General features: G+C 28.3%; 1 protein-coding gene across 1 annotated transcript; it reads right to left on the bottom strand.

Moving 5' to 3' along the window:
• Positions 1–135: 135 nt before the first annotated feature.
• On the bottom strand, positions 136–9,189 carry LOC117180386 (pre-mRNA-splicing factor 38A). The gene is made up of 3 exons (XM_033372865.1): positions 8,930–9,189; positions 8,361–8,728; positions 136–660 (listed from the first exon to the last, which is right to left on the bottom strand). Exons 1-3 carry the CDS (start codon positions 9,091–9,093, stop codon positions 287–289), a joined length of 906 nt encoding a protein of 301 aa, XP_033228756.1. The 5' UTR covers positions 9,094–9,189; the 3' UTR covers positions 136–286.
• Between the last annotated feature and the right edge of the window lie 11,233 nt (positions 9,190–20,422).

Raw genomic sequence — 20,422 nt, 5'->3', positions numbered from 1 at the left:
ATTATACCTGGAAAAAACCTGGAATTGTCAGAAATTTTCTTTCTAGGATTTGAGTAGACACCCTGAAAATCTGCTTCAAATACATAATACGTTTTTTTGCAGAAAGTAGTAGAAGGCAATTAAAAAAGAAGATTATTGTGATTTAACGCATTATTTTTAAAAAGTGCATCTTGCAAATCGTGTATAGATTTCGCTCATCTTACATTCGTACATTACAATCAACTAAATGAATTCTTAAATATAAGAAAAATTAATTTTAAGAAATTAAATTTATATTTTTTATAAACTAATGCCTCGGTCTGTCGCGCTCCCTTCTTCTTCCACCCCGATCTCTATCCCTCTCTCTTTCCTTTCGATGTCCCCGATCCTTATCTCTCTCCTTTTCTTTACTCGTCGGAGGCTGTGGTTTTGGCGACCTGCTTCTCTTCCTTTCCCGCCTATCTCGATCCCTCTCTTTACTACGGGATCTTTTCTCTCGATCCAATTTCTTCTCAGATCTGGAATACCTCTTTTCCCTGTCCCTATTGCGATCCCGTTCTCGGTCATAGTCTTCCGTCCTTTTGCGATTTTCGCTTTTTGAGGAAGGCACATCTTCTTCTTCCTCTTCAGAAGACTCAATAGCTTCGTCCATGTCATCCTCTAGTGCTGATACTTTGCCTTCTAAAAGAATATGATGACACAAACTATTAGAAAATTTCTATATCAATTTTACTATGAATCTAATGGAAATCTTATCAGGGTGGCTGTTATTATATTATATTTGCTTTTTGTGTTTGGAATGCTTGAATAAAACATTTATGAAAAATATATCTTTCAGATTGCATTATTTATGTGCCTCTTCATGTTCTGAATTTTCTACCTAATTAAGTATATTTAAAGATTAAAGTGCTCAAAGCTCGATTTTTGAGACATTTTTTCATGTATATTTTCTGAACTACCTTAACATAAATAAAAAAAACTACAATCCTTTTTTCAGACATTTTGCTCTATCTTGCGCTTTTATTTTAAACATAGGATTTTTGTTTTACATATTATTTTTTGTGAATAAAACAAAATATCCTACAAGTCTTCTTTTCGATTTTTTTACGAATCTGTAGTCTTTTCGCGTCATATTGGAATTTTCGATTTTCTGCATACTACATTCGATAAATAAAAACAAAATGATGAATCCTATTGAAAAATCGTTAAAAGAAATTTTGTAGGTTTTTCAAAAGCTATAATTTCTCTTAAAGACTTTTTTTCGTATTTCGTGTCGTTTGATTCGAAATTTGAATGTTGTAGTGCCAAATTTCGGGCAATTCTAATACTTTCTCAATCAGAAATGATGAGAATCTAATAAATTATTACAAATTCGTAACTCTTTTTTTGGATGACCAACTTTCATCTTTCAATTTTTTTTTCGTAAATTGTGTCGTTTTTCCAAAAAATTAATTTTCAGTGGTCTTTTTCACGAATAAAACAAAAAAATACGCATCCTATCCATAAGTGGTTATTAAAAAATTTGTAGATCTTTTTGGCAACAAATTTTTGTTAATTCACCTTTTCTCGTGTCTTGCATAATTTGACCAAAAAATGGAATTTTTTATTTTTCATTATTTTTTGTACAATCAAAATTTGAATTTTAGATTTAAGAGAATGCAAAAAGATGTCATGATCTTATAGGGCTTACGATTAGGACCTTAGGTCTTATAGGGCTATCAAAAAGCAACGTTTTTCTGGTCGACTTTTTTGATATCGTGCTTTGTTCACAGCTTCAAATTTTGCAGGGTGGCCGTTTTAATCGACGAAATAAATTCCCGGTCATTTCCCGGGTTTTTTCCGGTTCGCGAACATTTTTCACGGTCAATGAAATTAAAAAAGTGGAACACTAAGGCTAAACAATTTTCCACTTGAGGTAATAAAAACTGAGCTTTAAACGAAAGCACACAAAGTGGAACTGTTAAATTTTAAACTTTTAAAACTTAAATTTTAAAGTTTTTAATTAAAAAATGTTGTATTCAAATGCTCAATAATTTACGCGTCTAAAATTGAAGGTACTAACATTTTTCAATATAAAAAAATATAAATCGACGTTATCATTTTCAATGCTCTAAATTAAAAAATCAATCAATCAACTTTAAAATTTTCAAAATTATATAATTTTAAGGAATTTTAAGCTAGAAATATCAAATATTAAAAAATTGAGAAAAATTTTAACTTAACACCTCTTAAATTAGAAATTCAATTATTTTCTTTTCATATAGTTTAAAGGTCTTTGGAAAGCTTTAAAATTTTAAGAAATCTAGAAGTTGTTTTAAATTTAAAATTATTTTGGAAATTTTTTCAGAAATTCTAAATATCTGTCAAAATTAATTGAATTTTTTCTACAATTTTCAGAAAATCCTGCAAATTTCAGAAAATTTCTTTACAATTTGAATGTATATATTACATTTGAACATTTATTATTTGTAGGCGAAACTTGAGTAATTTCAAGAGATATGTAGAAGTTTTGAAAAGATTCAAACTTAATGTAAAACTTGAAATGATAGCTTATTATAAAACAAAATGTAGATTTTCGCAGATTTTAAGCAAAAAATTAGATTCTTTTCAAGAATTGTGAAAGGCTTCAAAAGACTAAAAACATTTTCTTAAGATTCCTAGGAAAATTAAAGATACCATTTCATGTTGAAAAATTAGTTTAAGAGAATATTTCAAAAGTTTTTCAAAGATTTAGACAAAATTTTCAAAAAAGATTCTAGAAGATTTTAAGAAAACTTTCTAAAATTTGCATGAAAATTTTTAATCTTTTTAAAACTCCTAATATCTCTTAAAATAACTCAAATTTTTTCTACAAATTTTCATTTGTAAATTGTACAACCAAATTAAAAAATTTCACTTACAAATTAAGCATTTTTCGAAATTTTAACTATTCCAGGTTTTCTATGCCAACAATTGAGTTAAAGATTTTTGACTTTTAAATATTTTGTTTCAATTTACTTGTCTTAAATAAAAGTTCAAATATTACTAAATATTCAACAAGTAATCTTTTTTTAATTAAAAATTTCAAATTGAATGGGTTAAAAATTGAATATTTTAGACTGAAACAATATTTTTAATTTAATAAAATCCTTTAAATAAGAATATATTATGATGAAGTTATTTTTAAGTTGAAAATACTTCATAAACTTTCAGTCACGCGTTCACAATTTTTTAATGACTAAGACTTTGAAATTGAAACCGTTTAAGTTTTAACGTTAAAATCTGAAAATTCTTAAATTTTGAACTGGTTTAAAATCGTTTTTGTTCACTTTTTATTACTTGAAGTACAGACAAATTAAAAAAATCTATTTATTTATTAAATAAAAATGCTTTTTATCCAAAATTTTTAGCATCAAAGGCTTTTATTTTTTAAGTCTTTAAGAAAGCATTTAAAAATTCTTTAAATTAAAAATGTAAGCTTAGAAATAAAAATTTTAAATGGAAAATTTTTGAAGTAAAAAGTTTGAATTACGCAGTGTAAACTAAATAATAGCATGATTGAAAAACATAAAAATTGAACTAATTAGTTTTAAATTGTTGAAATCGAACGTGGACTAACTTTTCTTCTACAAATTTGTAAAATTCCCGGTAAAAAAAATTCACTGTCATTTCCCGGTCCAGCGGCCACCTTGTTTTGATTTTTAAATCTTATATTAATGCTATGACTTTTTGAATTTGTATCGAAAATGGCTGGTTAACGAACTTGTCCTTTCTTTTAGTCTCTAAAAAAGTGTACCAAAGATAGATTTGGTCTCAAAACGTGGAGATACGTTGAGAAACTGTGGTGTCAAATTTCGGAGAATTATAATACTTTCTCAATCATAAATGATGAGAATGTAAAAATCAAACTCTAAAGCTACCCTTTTCCATTTGAAGCAATCAAAACTGAGCTGCAAATCATTTTAAGCAATCTTAGTGTTAGAAATATTAAAAATTGAACAATTCATTTTTAATAGTTTAAAAATCCTTAGAAAGCTTCATTTTTTTCAGAATTTTCTTAAAATTAATTTTTAAAAATAAAAAGTAATTTTCGGCTCCCCTTGGAATCTTAAGAAAATGATTTTTATTTTTTTGAAGCCTTTCATAATTCTTGAAAAACTTATAAATTTTTTGTTCGAAATCTACAAAAAAAAATATATATTTTGTTTTAAATTAGGCCTAGGGCTATTTCCACTGAAATTTCGGTACGAATAGCCGGATTTTGTCGGTATACGTAGACACTTCGTTTAAATTATTTGAAATCATTCAGAAATTTGAATTAATTTTGAATCTTTTCAGGCCTTCTACATATCTCTTTAACTTACTCGAATTTTTTCTAGGAATTATAGGTCTGCAATATTTATTATACATAAAAATTCAACAATTTCACTTGTAAATTAAATTTTTTTAAATCGAAAAATTTAAACTGTAGCGTTTCAAGTTTAGTTTCTAATTAATGATTTTACATAAACAATAAAATATTCCTAAATATTAAACCATTGTTATTTTTCTTAATTAACATTTTTTTAATTTTAGACTAAAACTATATCTTAAATTTAATAAGAACCTTTAATTATGAATATCTTATTTTGAAGTTATTTTAAAATTTTAAATAGTTTATTAAGTTTAAATCGGGCGTTTGTATTTGTTTAACTACTAAGACTTTCCCATTGAAACAGTTTAATTGTGAACGTTAAAATCTGGAAATTCTTAAATTTTGATCTGATTCCGAATGGTCTTCTAAAATCAATTATTATACACTTGTTAATCCTTAATTTATTTGTCCATTTTAAAAAGCATTATCATTTATGTTTACGTTTGATCAACTTGAAAGTTTTTTTTAAAATCCAAAATTGACGATTTCAAACGCTACTAGTTCTTAATTTTTAAGTCTTTAAAACTTTAAAAATGTACGTTTCATAAAATTCCCGGCTTCCTGATCCAGCAACCACCCTGAATACGCGTTTTAGAATAATTAAAAAAAAATTTCAAAAGTGAACGCGCACACTAGTCTAAACTGCACCTTTTCAGTCAAAAAATTAAAAAAAAAAATTAACATCGGATATGATTTAGAGGTCCTTTAATGGAGTTTTGTCTTTTTCTGTTTATTTTGTTTTAATTTTCTCAATGTCTTGGTAATGCATGCATTAAATTTGCATGCATATATAATTGAAGCAGGAAAACCTAAACAGTGCTAAGTAATTTTCAATGAAATGGTCAAATTTTTAAACAAAGAAAATTACAATTCAACCAAAAACAGTTGGATTTCAAGCCAAAAAGACGATTTTTAAAAAAAGAAAGTTGAAGTTTTAACCAGAAAAGTTAAATTTTCAAAAAGTAAGATTAATTTGTTAACCAAACAGGTAGTGTCTAGTCGTTTCAACAAAATACATGAATTTTTTTATCAAATAATTGATTTTTTAATTTATATAGGATACATTTTTAGACAAAAAAATATTTTTTAACTAAAAAGGCAAATTCTGAACAAAAGTATCAATTTTCCACAAAATTGTTAAATTTTGAATCCAAAAAGATAAATTATCTACAAAACAGTTGAATTTTCAAATCAAAAATATGCTTTTTCGACAAAAGACTTAATTTTCTACCAAATAGTTATATTTTCGTTGAAAAAGTTAAATTTATATAAAAACAGATAAACTTTTAACCAAATAGTTGAATTTCAAAACAAAATGAGGAATTTTCAACAAAAAACAAAGTTAATTTTTAGACAAATAGTTTAAGTTTCTACCATATTGTTGAGTTTTCAAGTAAAAAAAAAACAAACTAATTTTGTACATAAAAATTAAATTTAGGATCCGAATATATGCATCTTAAACTAAAGTGATGAATCTTTAACAAAAAATGCATTTTTTAAAAAGTGGTTTAACTTTAAAGAAAGTAGTTGCTTTTTTAATATTCATCAATAGAAATCAGTTAAATTCGGTTTAAAAAACGAATTATCAACAAAATAGTTGAATCCAGAACCAAAACAGGTTTTTCTTTAACAAAAAAGGATTCATTTTCAACCAAGAACATTCATTTTCTACCAAAATAATCAATTTTTAATTAACAATATCCATTTTCAACCAAAAATTCAAATTATATTTTTAGTTAAAAATTATAGTTAAACAATATTTTTTCAGAAAAATAGTTACATTTTCTATCAAATGGATGAATGAAAAAAAAATTAACAAAAGAGTTCAACATTCAATCCATAATTTGATAAGAAATAATAATTTTTAACCATAAGAGATTAGTTAAGAGCTAAAAATATAATATTAGTCTTTTCAACTAAGAACATTTGGATTTTTCTTATTGCTTACTTCTTCTGTTTTTCCTTAAAAAACATTTTGACAAAAAATTAATTTTTGTTGTTGAAAATGCAAGTATTTTATGAAAAATTCATTTTTGGTTTGGAAACTAAACTATTTACTTGAAAAATCGCACTTTTTGGTAGAAAATTAATCTTGTTGGTTGAAAATTTTTCTTTTTGGCAAAAAATAAAAATTTTTTGTCAAAAATCCAACTGTTTGGTATAAAATTAATCTTTTTTTTTGCGAATTCAACTACTTTGCTCAAAATTCGTCTTTTTTAGTTCAATTATATTGTGCTGTATCTAAAAATAAAACCTTTTTCGTTGAAATATCAACTATTATATTTTCTGTTACCACTTTCATATTTCTAGGTTTACAATTCAACTCCATTGGTTAAAGATGAACCACTTTGTGACTTTTTTTTTGACAATTCAAAATTTTAGTAGAAAATTCTTTTCTGTTTGAAAATCAAAATACTTTGTTGAATCCTTTTTGAGGTAAAGATTAATGTTTTCCCGTAGAAATTTAACTATTCCATTTTTGGTTAAAATTTAGATATGGTTGAATTCTTGTTGTTGTCAAGACTAATTTTTGTAACTGTTTGTTGAAAATGTAACTGTTTTGTATAGAAAAATCGTTTTTTTGTTTTGAAAATTGAATAGGTTTGTAGAAAATTCAACTATTTTATAGTAGTCCACTTTTTTACGTTAAAAACTACATTTTTTCAATGAAAATATAACTGTTCCATATCTTTACAAATGGATTTTTTAGTTTAAAAATTCAACTAATGGGTTGAAAATTGACGCAATTTGTTAAAAATTCATCTTTTTGGGTAGAAAAATAATCTTCTTATTTGAAAATTAAACTTTTTGGTTAAAAATGTATGTATTTTGTTGAAAATTTATTATATTGATCAAGAGTAATTTTTTAACTTAAAATATAAACACTTGATTGGACATGAACTTTTGGATGAAACTTCATATTTTCAGGTTGAAAATTCAACTGTTTTGTATAGAAAATTCTATAGTTTGGTAGAAAATACAAAAAATTGTATAGAAGATTCCTTCTTTTATATTAAAAACCTTATGTAATTTGTTGAAAATTAGTCTTTTTTGGTAAAAGAAATTAATCTTTGGGTTGAAAATTCCAGTATTTGTTTAAAAATATATGTAATATCTTGAAAATTGTTATTTTTTAGTGGAAAAAAATCTTCATGGTTGGAGATGCAACTATTTGGTTCATAATTTATTTTGTTGAGAATACATCTTTCGTAATATAAAACTAAACTTCTAAGTTTAAAATTGATCTTTATTGTCGAAAAATAAAGTGTTTGGTTAAAAGTGCAAATGTGTTGCAGAAAACTTTTATTTTTAGCTTTAAAATGCAACTATTTGGTTGAAAACTAATTTATTTTTATGAGACTGAATTTTATTGACTGAAAGATCTTTCTTTGTTGAGGATTTAAGTATTTTCTTGAAAATTCTTTTCTTGTTCAATTCAACTGTTTCTAATTCACGAACAAAGCTTAGTCGGCAAATACTGAATTAGATGAGGGGTGGAGGGGGGGGGGGGGCAAAATTTACGGACCTTTACAAGAGAGGATACGAAGTTTAAAATTTCAGGGAAAAAAACTAAAAATACGGCTTGATAATTATGAGGCTTAAATTTATCAAAGAAATTAAGAAGCCTTAAGTACTTTAAATACCTGATATACGAATTTATAATTTTGTGGCTTAAAACTTTTGGCTCAAGCACACTCGTTTATATTAATCTACATATATCATTTGATTGCTTTACATAGATTTCTTCTCAATCTTAAAAAAAATATATTTATTATTTATTTCGTCGTTTATGAAAATAGAAGAAATTTCTCAAAAAGGCTTTGACCAATTATGCCTATTTTTTAATGTGCGGGTTTCTTTACTATAAAAAAACATAATAAAGGTGTGGTAAATTTACAAACATTTTTAAGAGCATACTGCAAGTTAACCGTAATTTAAAACTGCGTGTTTTGAAGAAAAAAAGGACGTAATGTTTCTATTGTCTTACCTAATTCATTATTTTCTTCCAAAACATGGCGTTTCTGTATTCTCGGTAAAATGACATCACAGCTTCGTTCTTCTCTGAGAAGTTCATCGATGAACTCGTCCATATGAACCAATTCAAATTTGCCCTGTTTAGTTTGACGTCTCATTTTTCTGTTGTCGTTAAATAAAGGTTCCAGGTATTTGTAGCAATCGAGAGATGTCCCTGTTAGACGCATATAAAGTGCTCCCAATGCTCGAACGTATTTGAATTCCTCATTCTTTATGAATTCGACAATAATATCCTTTTCCGGTTGTATTTGAAGCATTTTTAGAATAAGACAAAGAAAGGGAGATGGTTTTGTATTTCCTCCATATATTCCACCTATGTATCTGAAAATTATATCAAATTTTATTTGATAAAAAGTAGGATATTTACTTTCCAGTCCTTAAAGGGCGGGCAAATATACTGGAAATTGAGTTTAGAGGTTAGGTAGCCGGATATTTATTATACTGTAGTTTGGGATTTGATTAATTTTACCCAAAAAATTAATGTTTACAAAAATAAAATAGACATTATTTGACGTTTAATACCTTAAATCCATAGCTTTGTCAACTAATAGTTCTGCAGTTAAAGCAAAACATTCTTCTTTCCAATATTTTGAATCATATATTCTGGATCTGATAATTTTTTCGACTAAATACTGAGGATTCGTCCCCCGAATCGACTTTGCATCTTTTACAGTGCGATTAGCCATTTTAACAAATTTGTTATTATATTATACTACAATCATCAGTAATAAATTTATATCATTTTTTTCTTGAGCGGATACAGATGTGAATGTGAAAGATTACTGACCTGAATAGGAAGAAGCATGATCTAATAAATACATGGTCTAGCCACTTGAGGGCCCTATTTCGTTCAAGTCACGCAACCGCTTAATTCCACCATTTTGTTAGTTTGACCGCGCAGTTTGAGTTTGACGCGTAAGACTGTAAGGCGAACTGTTACAGGAAAATCAGTATGTAGGAAGAAATATTATGAGAATATTAAAAGAATGAATTCAAAAAGAATTTTCAATGGATATATTAGAACATTAGTAATGAAATAAATTATATTCAGACCAGAATTTAAGTTTGTAAATATGACTAAATGAGAAGGATTAAAAGTATATACAAATTTTGATATTTATGATAATGAATTTCATTTCAAATATCTCAGTTTACCAGTGAATGAATAATTCTCAAGTGGTGAATTCTTTCAGAAATATACATGTAAAAGTGACAGAGTTTTGTAATAGAATTACGTGGGTCCGTAAATTTTACAGAAAAGTTTGTTAAATCTGTTTTTGATCTGGATTGAATGTAAGACCTATTATTCTTACACTATTTAGACAATAATTTGTCATATGGTACAATTTGGTCATTCTTCTGAATTTACATATAAAACGTATGTGTGAATGTATGCATTATTAATGGGGTTTGCCAACATTAATTGTAATTTTGAACAGTCTGCTAAGAATAACAGGGATTTTTAATGTGATATAATATAATTTTATATTATATCTAAACAGTGGAAAGGCAAGAAGGAGTAACTGACAGAATGAAAATTGTGCCTGACAGAAGTAAAAATTTGCTTCAAATTCATATCGCTATTTATAAAAAATGAAATTTCGCCTCCGAATCGGGTTAACACTTTTTTTTAAACTGTCTTATTCGGCTCGAGATAGTGATAAATGAAATAATCAATAAGAATAAATGTACTCGAGATATTTTGGTGGATGTCATAAGAAATAGCTCGATCATAAAAGTCTTCATTTTTAATGGAGATAAAAATCTAATTTAAAAATACGATTTTAAAACAATCCTTTTACCTTTATGTGTATCAGAATTGTTTAGTATTTTGTAAAAAAAAACCCACTTAAAAAAAAATGACATTTGCCACCTTCTCCCTTTCCACCCTTAATATATTAATTATATTATAAACGTAACACAAATTGTAAAAAAGAACAAAGAACAAGAATATCGATAATTATAAATAAATATTGAATATATTGAATATCATTCGATCACATCGTTCTCCAAATTATGGACGTATTTTTGAGTAAATAAAACATAATAATTATAATTTTTTTATGTCATGGGCACTGCAGGTTGGTCGTTTTAATCGAAGAAAAAATTACCGGTTTTTTCCCGGTTCGCTAACATTATTCACGGCCAATGAAATTTAAAAAACCAAACAATTTTCTAAACATTTTTCCATATAAATTAATAAACAATAAGCAACAATTTAAAGCATTCAAAGTGAAACCCTTGAATTCCAAACTTTTAAAATTAAAGTTTAAAAGTTTTCAATTCAAAAATTGTGTATTCAAATGCTCAATAACTTACACGCATAAACTGGAAGGTACTAACACTTTTAAATTGAACAGTTTTAAGAGAAATACAAATAAACTGCAAAACGTAGAACTTTTATCAATTATAGAGTTCAAAGATTGAGATTAGTTTCAAAAATGTAAATCCACGTTAACATTTTTAATAGCATAAATTAAAGAATCAAGCAATGAACTTTACAAGTTTACAAAATTATGTTATTTTACGTAATTTTAAGCTAGACACATTAAAAATAGAAAAATAATTTTTTTAACTTAACATTTTTTTAAATTAGAAGTTAAATTATTTTTATTTCAAAGAGTCTAGGCATCCTTCAAAGGCTTTAAAATTTTATTTCCAAATCTTCAAAAATCTAGACGGGGTTTTAAATTTTTCCAAATTCAAAATCATTTTTGAATTTTTTGTTAAAACTTTTAAATATATTTTAAAATGAATTGCATTTTTCTATAACTTTTAGAAACTCCTGATAATTAAAAAAAATTAAATTTGCATTTATAAATAACAATAGAACACTTATTATTTGTACAAATATTAGAGTAAGATTAAGAGATATTTAGAAGTTTTAAAAAGATTCGAATTAAATTTAGAACTTGAAATAATTTGAAATACTTACAGCTTAATTTAAAATAAAATTTAGATTTATGCAGATTTCAAACAAAAAATTTAGATTTTTTTAAAGAATTGTGAAAGACTACAAAGAAATAAAAATTTTCTTAAGATTCTTAGGAAAATTGAGAATGATTTTTCACTTTGAAAAATTATTGTAACAGAAAGTTTAAGAAGATTTTAAGAGATTTAAAAAATGATCAAAGAAGAACATGGAAGATTTGAAGGATTTTATTGAATTTGCTGAATTTCCAAAAATTGTAGAAAAATTTCGATTAATTTTAAAATATATTTAGAAGTTCTGCAAAAATGTTAACGCACTTCGTTTAAATTACTTCAAATAATTTAAAGTTTTTAATTAATTTTGAATCTTTTTCAAACTTCTACATATCTCTTAAAATTACTCAAATTTTTTTTACAAGAAATAAGTGTTCAAATGTTATTTATGTGTTAAAATAAAAAATTTCACTTATAAAATAAACACTTTTTCAATAGAACATTTAAAATTGTAACGCTAAAAGATATAAAGTTCTTCAAAAATCTAAAGATTCAAAGCTTTCTATGTAAAACAATTCAGTTTCTAATTGTTTTCTTTTAAATATTAGGTTTCAATTTACGCGTCTTAAATGAGCAATGAAATATTGCTAAATATTAAATACTTATTCTTTTTCTACATTAAGAAATTTCAAATTGAATGGGATAAAAATGAAATAATTTAGACTCACAATATTTTAAATTCAATAATAAACTTCAATTATGACTCTATTATTATGGATTTATTTTTAAGTTGGAAATAGTAAAACGCACGTTTACATTTTTGAATAGCTGAAAAAATTAATAGAAGTAATATATTAATAAATTTATTTATTAAATTTAATATAAAAAAATTATATAAAGGAATACCTGAAACTCTGAATGACAAATATATCAAGACTTTCGGATTGAAACAGTTACAATCTGGAAATTCTCAAATTTTGAACGGATCTAGAATTATTTGGTCAAATCAATTATTGTTCATATTTCTATACTTAGAGTACAGATCAATTTTTAAAATTATTTATTTATTTATATTTAAAGTTGATAAAATAAAACTATTTTTTATAAAAAAATTTTTAATTCAAATTCTTTTAATTTTTAATTGTTTAAATACTCATAACTGCACTTTAATTATTTTAAAAACTGTTAAAATCGAACGTGGATAGATTTTTCTTCTGAAAATTCGTAAAATTCCCGGTTTCCCGGTCCGGCGGCCGCCCTGTTGTTTATAAAAAAAATCTTCGATTATAAAAACTTCTAGTTTTATTATTTTTTAACCCTAAAAACAGCATTTTAAAATTATTTAAATGAAAATATATGCTGAAAAATTAAAAATCTAAAATGAAAAATTTTTAATGTGAAAGATTTTTGCATTAAGCATTCCAAACTAAATGACATAATAATTTATAAAAATCTCAATTTAGGAAATTATTTAAAAGCGGTTGAAATCGAAGTTGGACAAAATTTTTGTTCTAAAAATGTTGTAAGATTCCCGGTCAAAAAATAAATTCACTGTCCTTTCCCGGTTTTCCCCAGTCCTATAAAATTCCCGGCCATTTCCCACTTGACTTCGATTTCGTTTTTTTTTTTACTTGCGCGTGGCTAGACGGTCACGGGAGCAAACATGGAAGGTATAGATAAGAAGATAGAATATGGCGTCTACTGCGATAAGTGTAAACAAAGTCCGTCAAAACTATGAGAATTTACTGCAACGCCCGGTGGCTGCGCGTAACTCCGAGTACTTTACGTAGATACGCCTGTTGGGTAGCTATAATAGCGCCACCAATTGGGAACTATTGGGAAGAAATTTGAATTTGAATTCAATTTTAACAAGAAATCTTATACTAAATAACTGAATTTATACCTCAGTATTTTATGAACTTTTCGGGGGTGTGTTCAGCCCTAGCGAAAGTTGCGGTTAAAAATTAATCCGTCTCAATCCTGATAAATCCGAACCAAATTTTCAATGCGAATGAATCCGAAGTCAGATTTATATATTCATTTTCATATTCATATTCATTAGGTATTTTCACTTCTCCAACAACTAACTTCACGTTGTTAAAAGCTGAGGGGGAAAACAATGGATCAAATGCATGGAAGAAAACTTTATTTCTGTGATATTTTTGTAATTAATAATCACTTTATAATTTTATTATTTCAATAAATAGTAATTAAAATATAAAAAATATTTTTAAAATACATTTGTATAGGAAAAATTAGCTTATACGAATTTATTAGCAAAATAGGGCAAAATGGACTGAATCCCATGCTTTTGGTCCCTTGTTTTCTCTCAGCAATCTACGACGTGAAGTTAGCTGTTAATTAAAATGAAAATACCTAATTCGAATTCGGGTTCATTCGGTTTGAAAATTTTATTCCAAATAATTTGGATTGGATGTTAGAATTGAATTGAACTGAGTCGGATTAACTTTAGAACGATGTTGGTCAAACGAAATTGAAAACTTTTTTAGGGGTAAGTTTAGATAGATTCGGATAAAGATTACGGAATTATTCCGATTGTTTCGGAATGAATTCCTATCCGAAACTTTTGCTAGGGAGGTTAACGAGGTCGCTTAAGGGCATGTGATAGTTCGTCATGTGGTTAATCGGGTACAGTTCCCCCGATTTTTTTTCCACAAAAATGAAAATGTTTAAAAACTGAATTCGGAGATACTATAAAAGATCATCACGGACATCCCTGGATTCTTTTTTTAAGGATAATAACCAAAAAATTGTATTGTGCTAAATAAAAATGTTATACACGTGCATTATTTTCAGGTTAGGGTCATTTTTCACCACTTAGCAATTATTTATGAAATAAACTTTTATGATTGCTTACAAACAAGGTTATTTCTGGGACATTACTTACTATGTTTATTTGTAAATCCAAAGTTTTCAGCCAAAAATATTCTGTAGTTTGGAAGTAACGCTCGGGAGAATTGTAACACACATAACCTCGAAATATGCACACACGTTTTTAGCAAAATCAAAATATTTATTAATCTAGGAAAAAAGCCGGGGGAATCTGACACGGATAAAATCGATACGAAATTCTAAGCGCCATACAAATTAATAAAATTTAGCCAAATTAAATTTGATTAATTATCGCACAAAAAAGTGTGCATGGACGTCCGTTAACATGTTCGCTATAAAATAGGACTTGATGAGTTGACGCAATATCGACATGCATCTGCTGCCAACTGTTTTTAGTCAAAGTAAAGTATCTCAATTTCAATAACGAGTATCCCAGTAAACACGAAGACATCTTAAAAATATCTTTACGAGATCTTCTTGAAGATGAACATCTTTGAAGATATCCCTCCTGTGGGCACAAAATTTGGCGACGTCTTTACGACATCTTTACGACAACTTTACGACATCTTATGTCAATGTTGTTAAGGTGTCTTTACGATATCGTAAATAAGTCGTATGATCTGACGATGTCTTCACGATATCGTAAAGACACCGAAACGACACGGACATATGATGTCGTAAAGTTGTCGTAAAGATGTCGTAAATATGTCGTAAAGATGTCGTAAAGACGTCGCCAAATTTTGTGCCCATTGGGCACAAAATTAAAGAATCTTTAAGGTTTAGCTATTACCATCGTAAAGAGCTCTTCGGGATATCATAACGATGTCTTTGAGGGCATGTGATACTTAGAAAATTGTCGATTTTACCAGTATTAGGTCCCCCGGCTATTTATTTCTAGAATAATAAATATTTTGTCTTAAAAATTTAGGAAATGATTAGAACATGCTAACGGACGTCCTCATACATTTTTTTGTGGGTTAATTAAAAAAAGTTTTAATTTAGCAAAATGTGATAAATTTGCATAGCGCTTAGGAAATGGTATCGATTTTTTCAATGTTAGATTCCCCCGGCTTTTTTCCTAGGATAAAAAATATTTTGCCTTCAAAATCTGGGAAATGATAGCGAACATGCTAACGGATGCCCCCGCACACTTTTTTGTGTAATTTTTTATCAAAAAATTTTTGATATTGCTAACAACGTGCGTGTATATTTCGAGGTTACGTGTATTACAATTCACCCGAGCGTTACCTCAAAATAATGCATATGCATAAAATTTTTATTCAGCACAATACATTTTTTTGGTAATTTTGCCTCAAAAAAGAGTCCAAGGGCGTCCGTTATGATATTTTATAGCATCTCCGAATTCAGTTTTTAAAAATTTTCATTTTTGTATAAAAAAGCCGGGGAAACTATAAGTATCGCATGCCCTTAAGATAGAAATAAGAAAAAATAGCGAGAAGATAGGAACGCTTGACGATATCGTTACTTATATATAGCTGGGGGGGTTCTTATTTTTTAAATGTCTAATATATAAATGGCTTTAAAATAAAATTTAAAAACTTGCAATTTCTGTGTTTTGAATACACAGAAATGCCTGTTTTTTTTTTTTTAATTTGAAGTCATTTATATATATATCAAATTTATCACATTCTTTATTATTTGACTTAGCTGATGTATTCCTAAAAAAATCATTAAATAAATCATTATCATCATCGGTATCACTGTTGATAGATTCACTATCATCAAAATCACTGTCTATCCAATCACTTCCACTGTCTTCCACCACATAGTTACCACTGCCTAATCTATTTTCTATTTCTAATTCATGCACATTATTAAAATGCTCATCATTGTTAAAATTCTGTGAATGTAGTTCAATGGCATCACCCGTATCATAACCTACTATTACTGAAATACTGCTACCAGCAACATTGTTACTATGACATCCTCAGGATTTTCATTATTATCAATGATAGCTGGCAAGTTATTTGACTGATGTTGCAATAAAAGAGCTACGTTATTACAATCATTATTTAACACTCTACGCAAACGATATGCTTGTTGCCTCTTGGAGAGGTTAGAAAATTCTTTCCGAGTGAACGATTTCTTATCAAAGATGTCTTTAAGTAATTTCTGAAATTAAAACCATCGCGTTTCTAAGAGTTTTCTTAAAGACATCAAAAGGCGTCTTTAAGAAACAATTTTAAGATATCATTGAAAAACGTCTGTAAATTGTCAAGAAGATATCTTTTGGTAATTTCTGTAAGACATCCTGCGAACGAAAAAAATAACGATATCTTAAAGTTATCGTGTAAACTTGAACTTCAAAAAATGCCAACGGTTGGCAACAGATGCGCGTACATTTCGTCAATGCTCCATTGACGTTGCGTCGATAATTAGGGCCTCTCCTCAGTAGAAATAGTGAAAACAGTGCAGTGAAATAGTGTAGTTTGGATATGCGTAGCAATAAATTATGGCGGGGTTTTTAATCTCTACGCAATACCTGCGTGAACGTCAAAAACAATTTGGGTGTGAGGGTGGCGTCCTATGATTGCAGAATTGCGTTGCGTTTTGCGTAATGCGTCAAAACACTAGACATTTCAGTCAATCACAGTGGGTTCTCTGAATAACTTGGAGAATATTATTGGCTGAAATGTCTAGTGAATTGACGCATTACGCAAAACGCAACGCAATTCTGCAATCATGGGACACCACCCTCAGCTGTGGTGCACCAGATGAGGGGAAGTTGATTGTTTCGAGGGTTCATAGAATCGAGGTCTGACTGGAGATTATTTCCAATCACTACCTGAGCTACCTGATCAGAAAATAATAATGAGATTTTGTACATCGTTTCATAGGATACGGTAAAAGCTAAATTATATGCTAACGAATGTCAGATAGCGAAAATCGGTAACGCTAAACTAGCAGAGCATGCGCATGAACGTCATCACGTGTGTTCAGCGTTTACTGTAAGCTATGGAACGCTCTTCAAAATCTCCTTATTTAGAAGTACTTATGTACTATCTCGATTAATGGGTATCCTAAATGCATTGCTTTGCTTATGAAAATCATGATTAATGCAATTTTTAAATAATATATGATAGCTTATCGGTTGTTAAATTTATTCTCGGTCCAATGTTAGAAAGATTAGCACATGGAAATGCAACTGCATTCGACTTTAGAGAAAATAGTCTACACGTAAAGGTAAGTTAAAAAGGTCTGAATAGTAATATTTCTCAAGTGTAGACTGTATTTTCTCAATCATGTTCCATTGCTTTGTCAATTGATGACTTTTTAGTTTCAGGAAATACGATCAACCTGAATTTTTTGATATTTTATTTCGTGATACTGATGGTCTATTCACACCTCCCTTGATTGCAGGCGGAAATGTGTCTTTCTTTCACTCTACCACGTGGAGATGCCATGTATTTATTTCACTCTAGATTCTTCACCAAACCGGGAAATCTTCATGGACCGAGAAAAATCTAGAATGAGATAAATACATGGCATCATCACGTGGTCAAGTGAGAGAAAGATACATTTTCCGCCTTCATGCAAGCGAAGTGTAAATAATGTAAATGGCCCACGAAAGGTCCTATATCGTCAAAAGAGTGGAACATGACAGAAAATAGATTCTACACTTGACAAATATTACTCTTTGTTAATATATCTCTTTCTTTAATTAGTTATCCACTGACATTGCCACAACCGTACAGCCCGTACGGTCCAGCTATGGTGGGAGATGACGAAACTGCAAAATTTGAAATAAACGTTCATTGGGTACCTGAAATAGGTAACTCTTAAAATAAGCGATATTTAGGATTTTAGAAAAATGCATAATTGTCAATTGAAAATCTTACCAGAAATCTAATGGTCAATTTACATCTCCCTTGCATGCAGATGGCAAATGTATATTTCTCTCCCTCTACCACGTGAAGATGCCGTGCATTTTTCTCACTAGATTTGTCACCAAACCGGGAAATCTTCACGTACAGAGGAAAATCTAGAATGAGAGGAAGATACACACTTTTCGCCTGCATGCAAGCGAGGTGTAAATGAACCATTCAAGTTTCGGGAGGATCAATACATTTGTCATCTGCTCTTCGTAAATTTAAATGATTTTTTCTTTATCATTATATATTGTAAATCTGGTGTGTGCAGTAAACTACAAAGTAATGAAGCCGGGGACCTTATTTATTTATTTATTATATTCATAAAGTATTTGGCGCGAAAAACTTATATTTTTCAAGAATTTAAAGAATTACTGCTTTTTAACGCAATTACCGGTAATTATCGATTTCTTCGTATCAAGCTGATGTCTGTGAAGTTGACACTCAAAAATTTGGAAATGACATTTTTTTCATGGAATACTTTCGTGGTCCTTTGATGGTTGTAAGGTGGTAGTTTTTTTATCTTTGTTGGTCAAAATGGCAGAAACTGCAGAGTTTTTGAAGCTGGATTGCTAACTTCACGTTGCACTCCACTTTTGACTTTTTCCAACAATTATTTTTTTTATCCTTCGGTTATAAAATATTTCTACAGTGAAACCCTTCAACACCCCTACCTTCTATAGTGCTTCCGAGAATTGATGCCGCTCCGTAGGTAGGTATAACAAGAATTGCGCGGGGGCCACGAGGTCTGCAGTTGTCACTATAAAAGAGTTATATGTTTGGTTACAGGAAATTATGTAACGTTGAACAACCTATTAATCCGGCTGTGGTTATATACATTAAAATAGATTAATCGCGAATATTTTATGCAATTATATTTATTTATTTTTAGTAGCTGCCAAAAATATAAAAGTTTTTTAAATTTCTAAACCTTAGTAGGGTATTTTTTTGACATAGAAAAACTTAGAAATCTAGAATTCTCCTTGACTTTTAAAAATTAAAAACATAAAAACCTCCTTAAATTTCTCATGAGAACCATATATTGTAATAATTGTTCAATTCTTATCTTATGAAACATTTATTTGGTTGAAATTCAGAGAGGCAGTTAAATCTTCTCGAGGATTAAAGCCAATTTTTATTTAAAAGAAGAGATTTTGCTACCGAAAAGTTAAAAAAAATAAGGAATGAAATCTATTTCAAATCAGACAGGTTCTATACTTAAGTTCTATACATAAGTTGTAGAATCTCTCGGGACGAAATATGTTGTTTTTTTAGAGAAAATTAGGCCAATTAAAAAATTAGATATAAGTAAATGATTTTTTGTGCAAATAAATAAAGATATATATCGCCTAAGTTCCTCTAAAAAACATCATATTTCGCCCATTAAAGATTCCGCCACTTCAAGCGTAGAACCTGCCTGATTCGAAATGAATTCGGTCAACGCATAACTCATCTTGACTTTATTATAGTTATAAGATATATTTGCTGAGACTGGAAAAGCATTTTACCATGGATATAATATATCTTATTTTGAATAAAGGGATTATAGAATATATGAAGAGATTCCAAGGTATTTTTTTGTAATTATTTTGTAGACTGAAATAAAGATAATTTAATATTATGTGAAATTTTACAATATTTTAATTTTTTCTCTGCTTAATATAGAACTATATTTTGCTAAGAAATGCCAAGTCACATGAGAGAGTACGCCTTGTCCATTATTTAAAATTTCTAAGTGAATGGTACTGTCATATTAGAAAGGTGACACCTAATATTACGTAAAGCATACATTTTGTGACATTTATGGTGCATTTACATACCTGTTTGCTAATCGCCAGCCAGCAGAAATGTCATAAGAGTAAAAAAGCCATAAAGTGGAAAATTAGAAAAAGTACCGTCTATCTCTTTCACTCTTATGATTTTTCTGCTGGATGACGACCAGTTGGCAGGCGTGTAAATACACCCTATAATTACAAACGATTAAAACAATTACTTAAAAATGTCATCGAGTATTTAATAATGTACAATAATGCAAATGAAACAAATAATCAGACAGGTAGTGTTCAAGTTTAATTTTTCAAATATATCTCTGTATTGCGTAAATATAACAAATTAGATAAATAATTAAGATAGTATCGACCAGTAATTGTAATTACCAGTAATATATATATATATATATATATATATATAAAGACTTTACGTAGCACTTCTGCATTTCTTGTTTTAAATGTGGTGCCATTTACATATGCGCATGTCGAGGAAAATTTTTGAATAATTAATATCTGCAACAATTTTGACCAGCAAACATCAAAAACCAGCACCTAATGGCCACTAAAGGACCATCAAA

This window comes from Belonocnema kinseyi, chromosome 9 (assembly GCF_010883055.1).
Source record: "Belonocnema kinseyi isolate 2016_QV_RU_SX_M_011 chromosome 9, B_treatae_v1, whole genome shotgun sequence".
Lineage (NCBI taxonomy): Eukaryota > Metazoa > Arthropoda > Insecta > Hymenoptera > Cynipidae > Belonocnema > Belonocnema kinseyi.
The sequence above is the reverse complement of the archived record's forward strand: the minus strand, read 5'-3'. Positions and strand labels throughout refer to the sequence as shown.

Excerpts from the sequence above, each read along its gene's own strand:
- LOC117180386 (XM_033372865.1), bottom strand. The coding sequence starts at position 9,093 with ATGGCTAATCGCACTGTAAAAGATGCAAAGTCGATTCGGGGGACGAAT. Across the intron at positions 8,729-8,929 it reads GACAAAGCTATGGATTTAAG|ATACATAGGTGGAATATATG; the intron begins GTATTAAACGTC and ends TATAATTTTCAG. Across the intron at positions 661-8,360 it reads GGAAGAAAATAATGAATTAG|AAGGCAAAGTATCAGCACTA; the intron begins GTAAGACAATAG and ends ATATTCTTTTAG.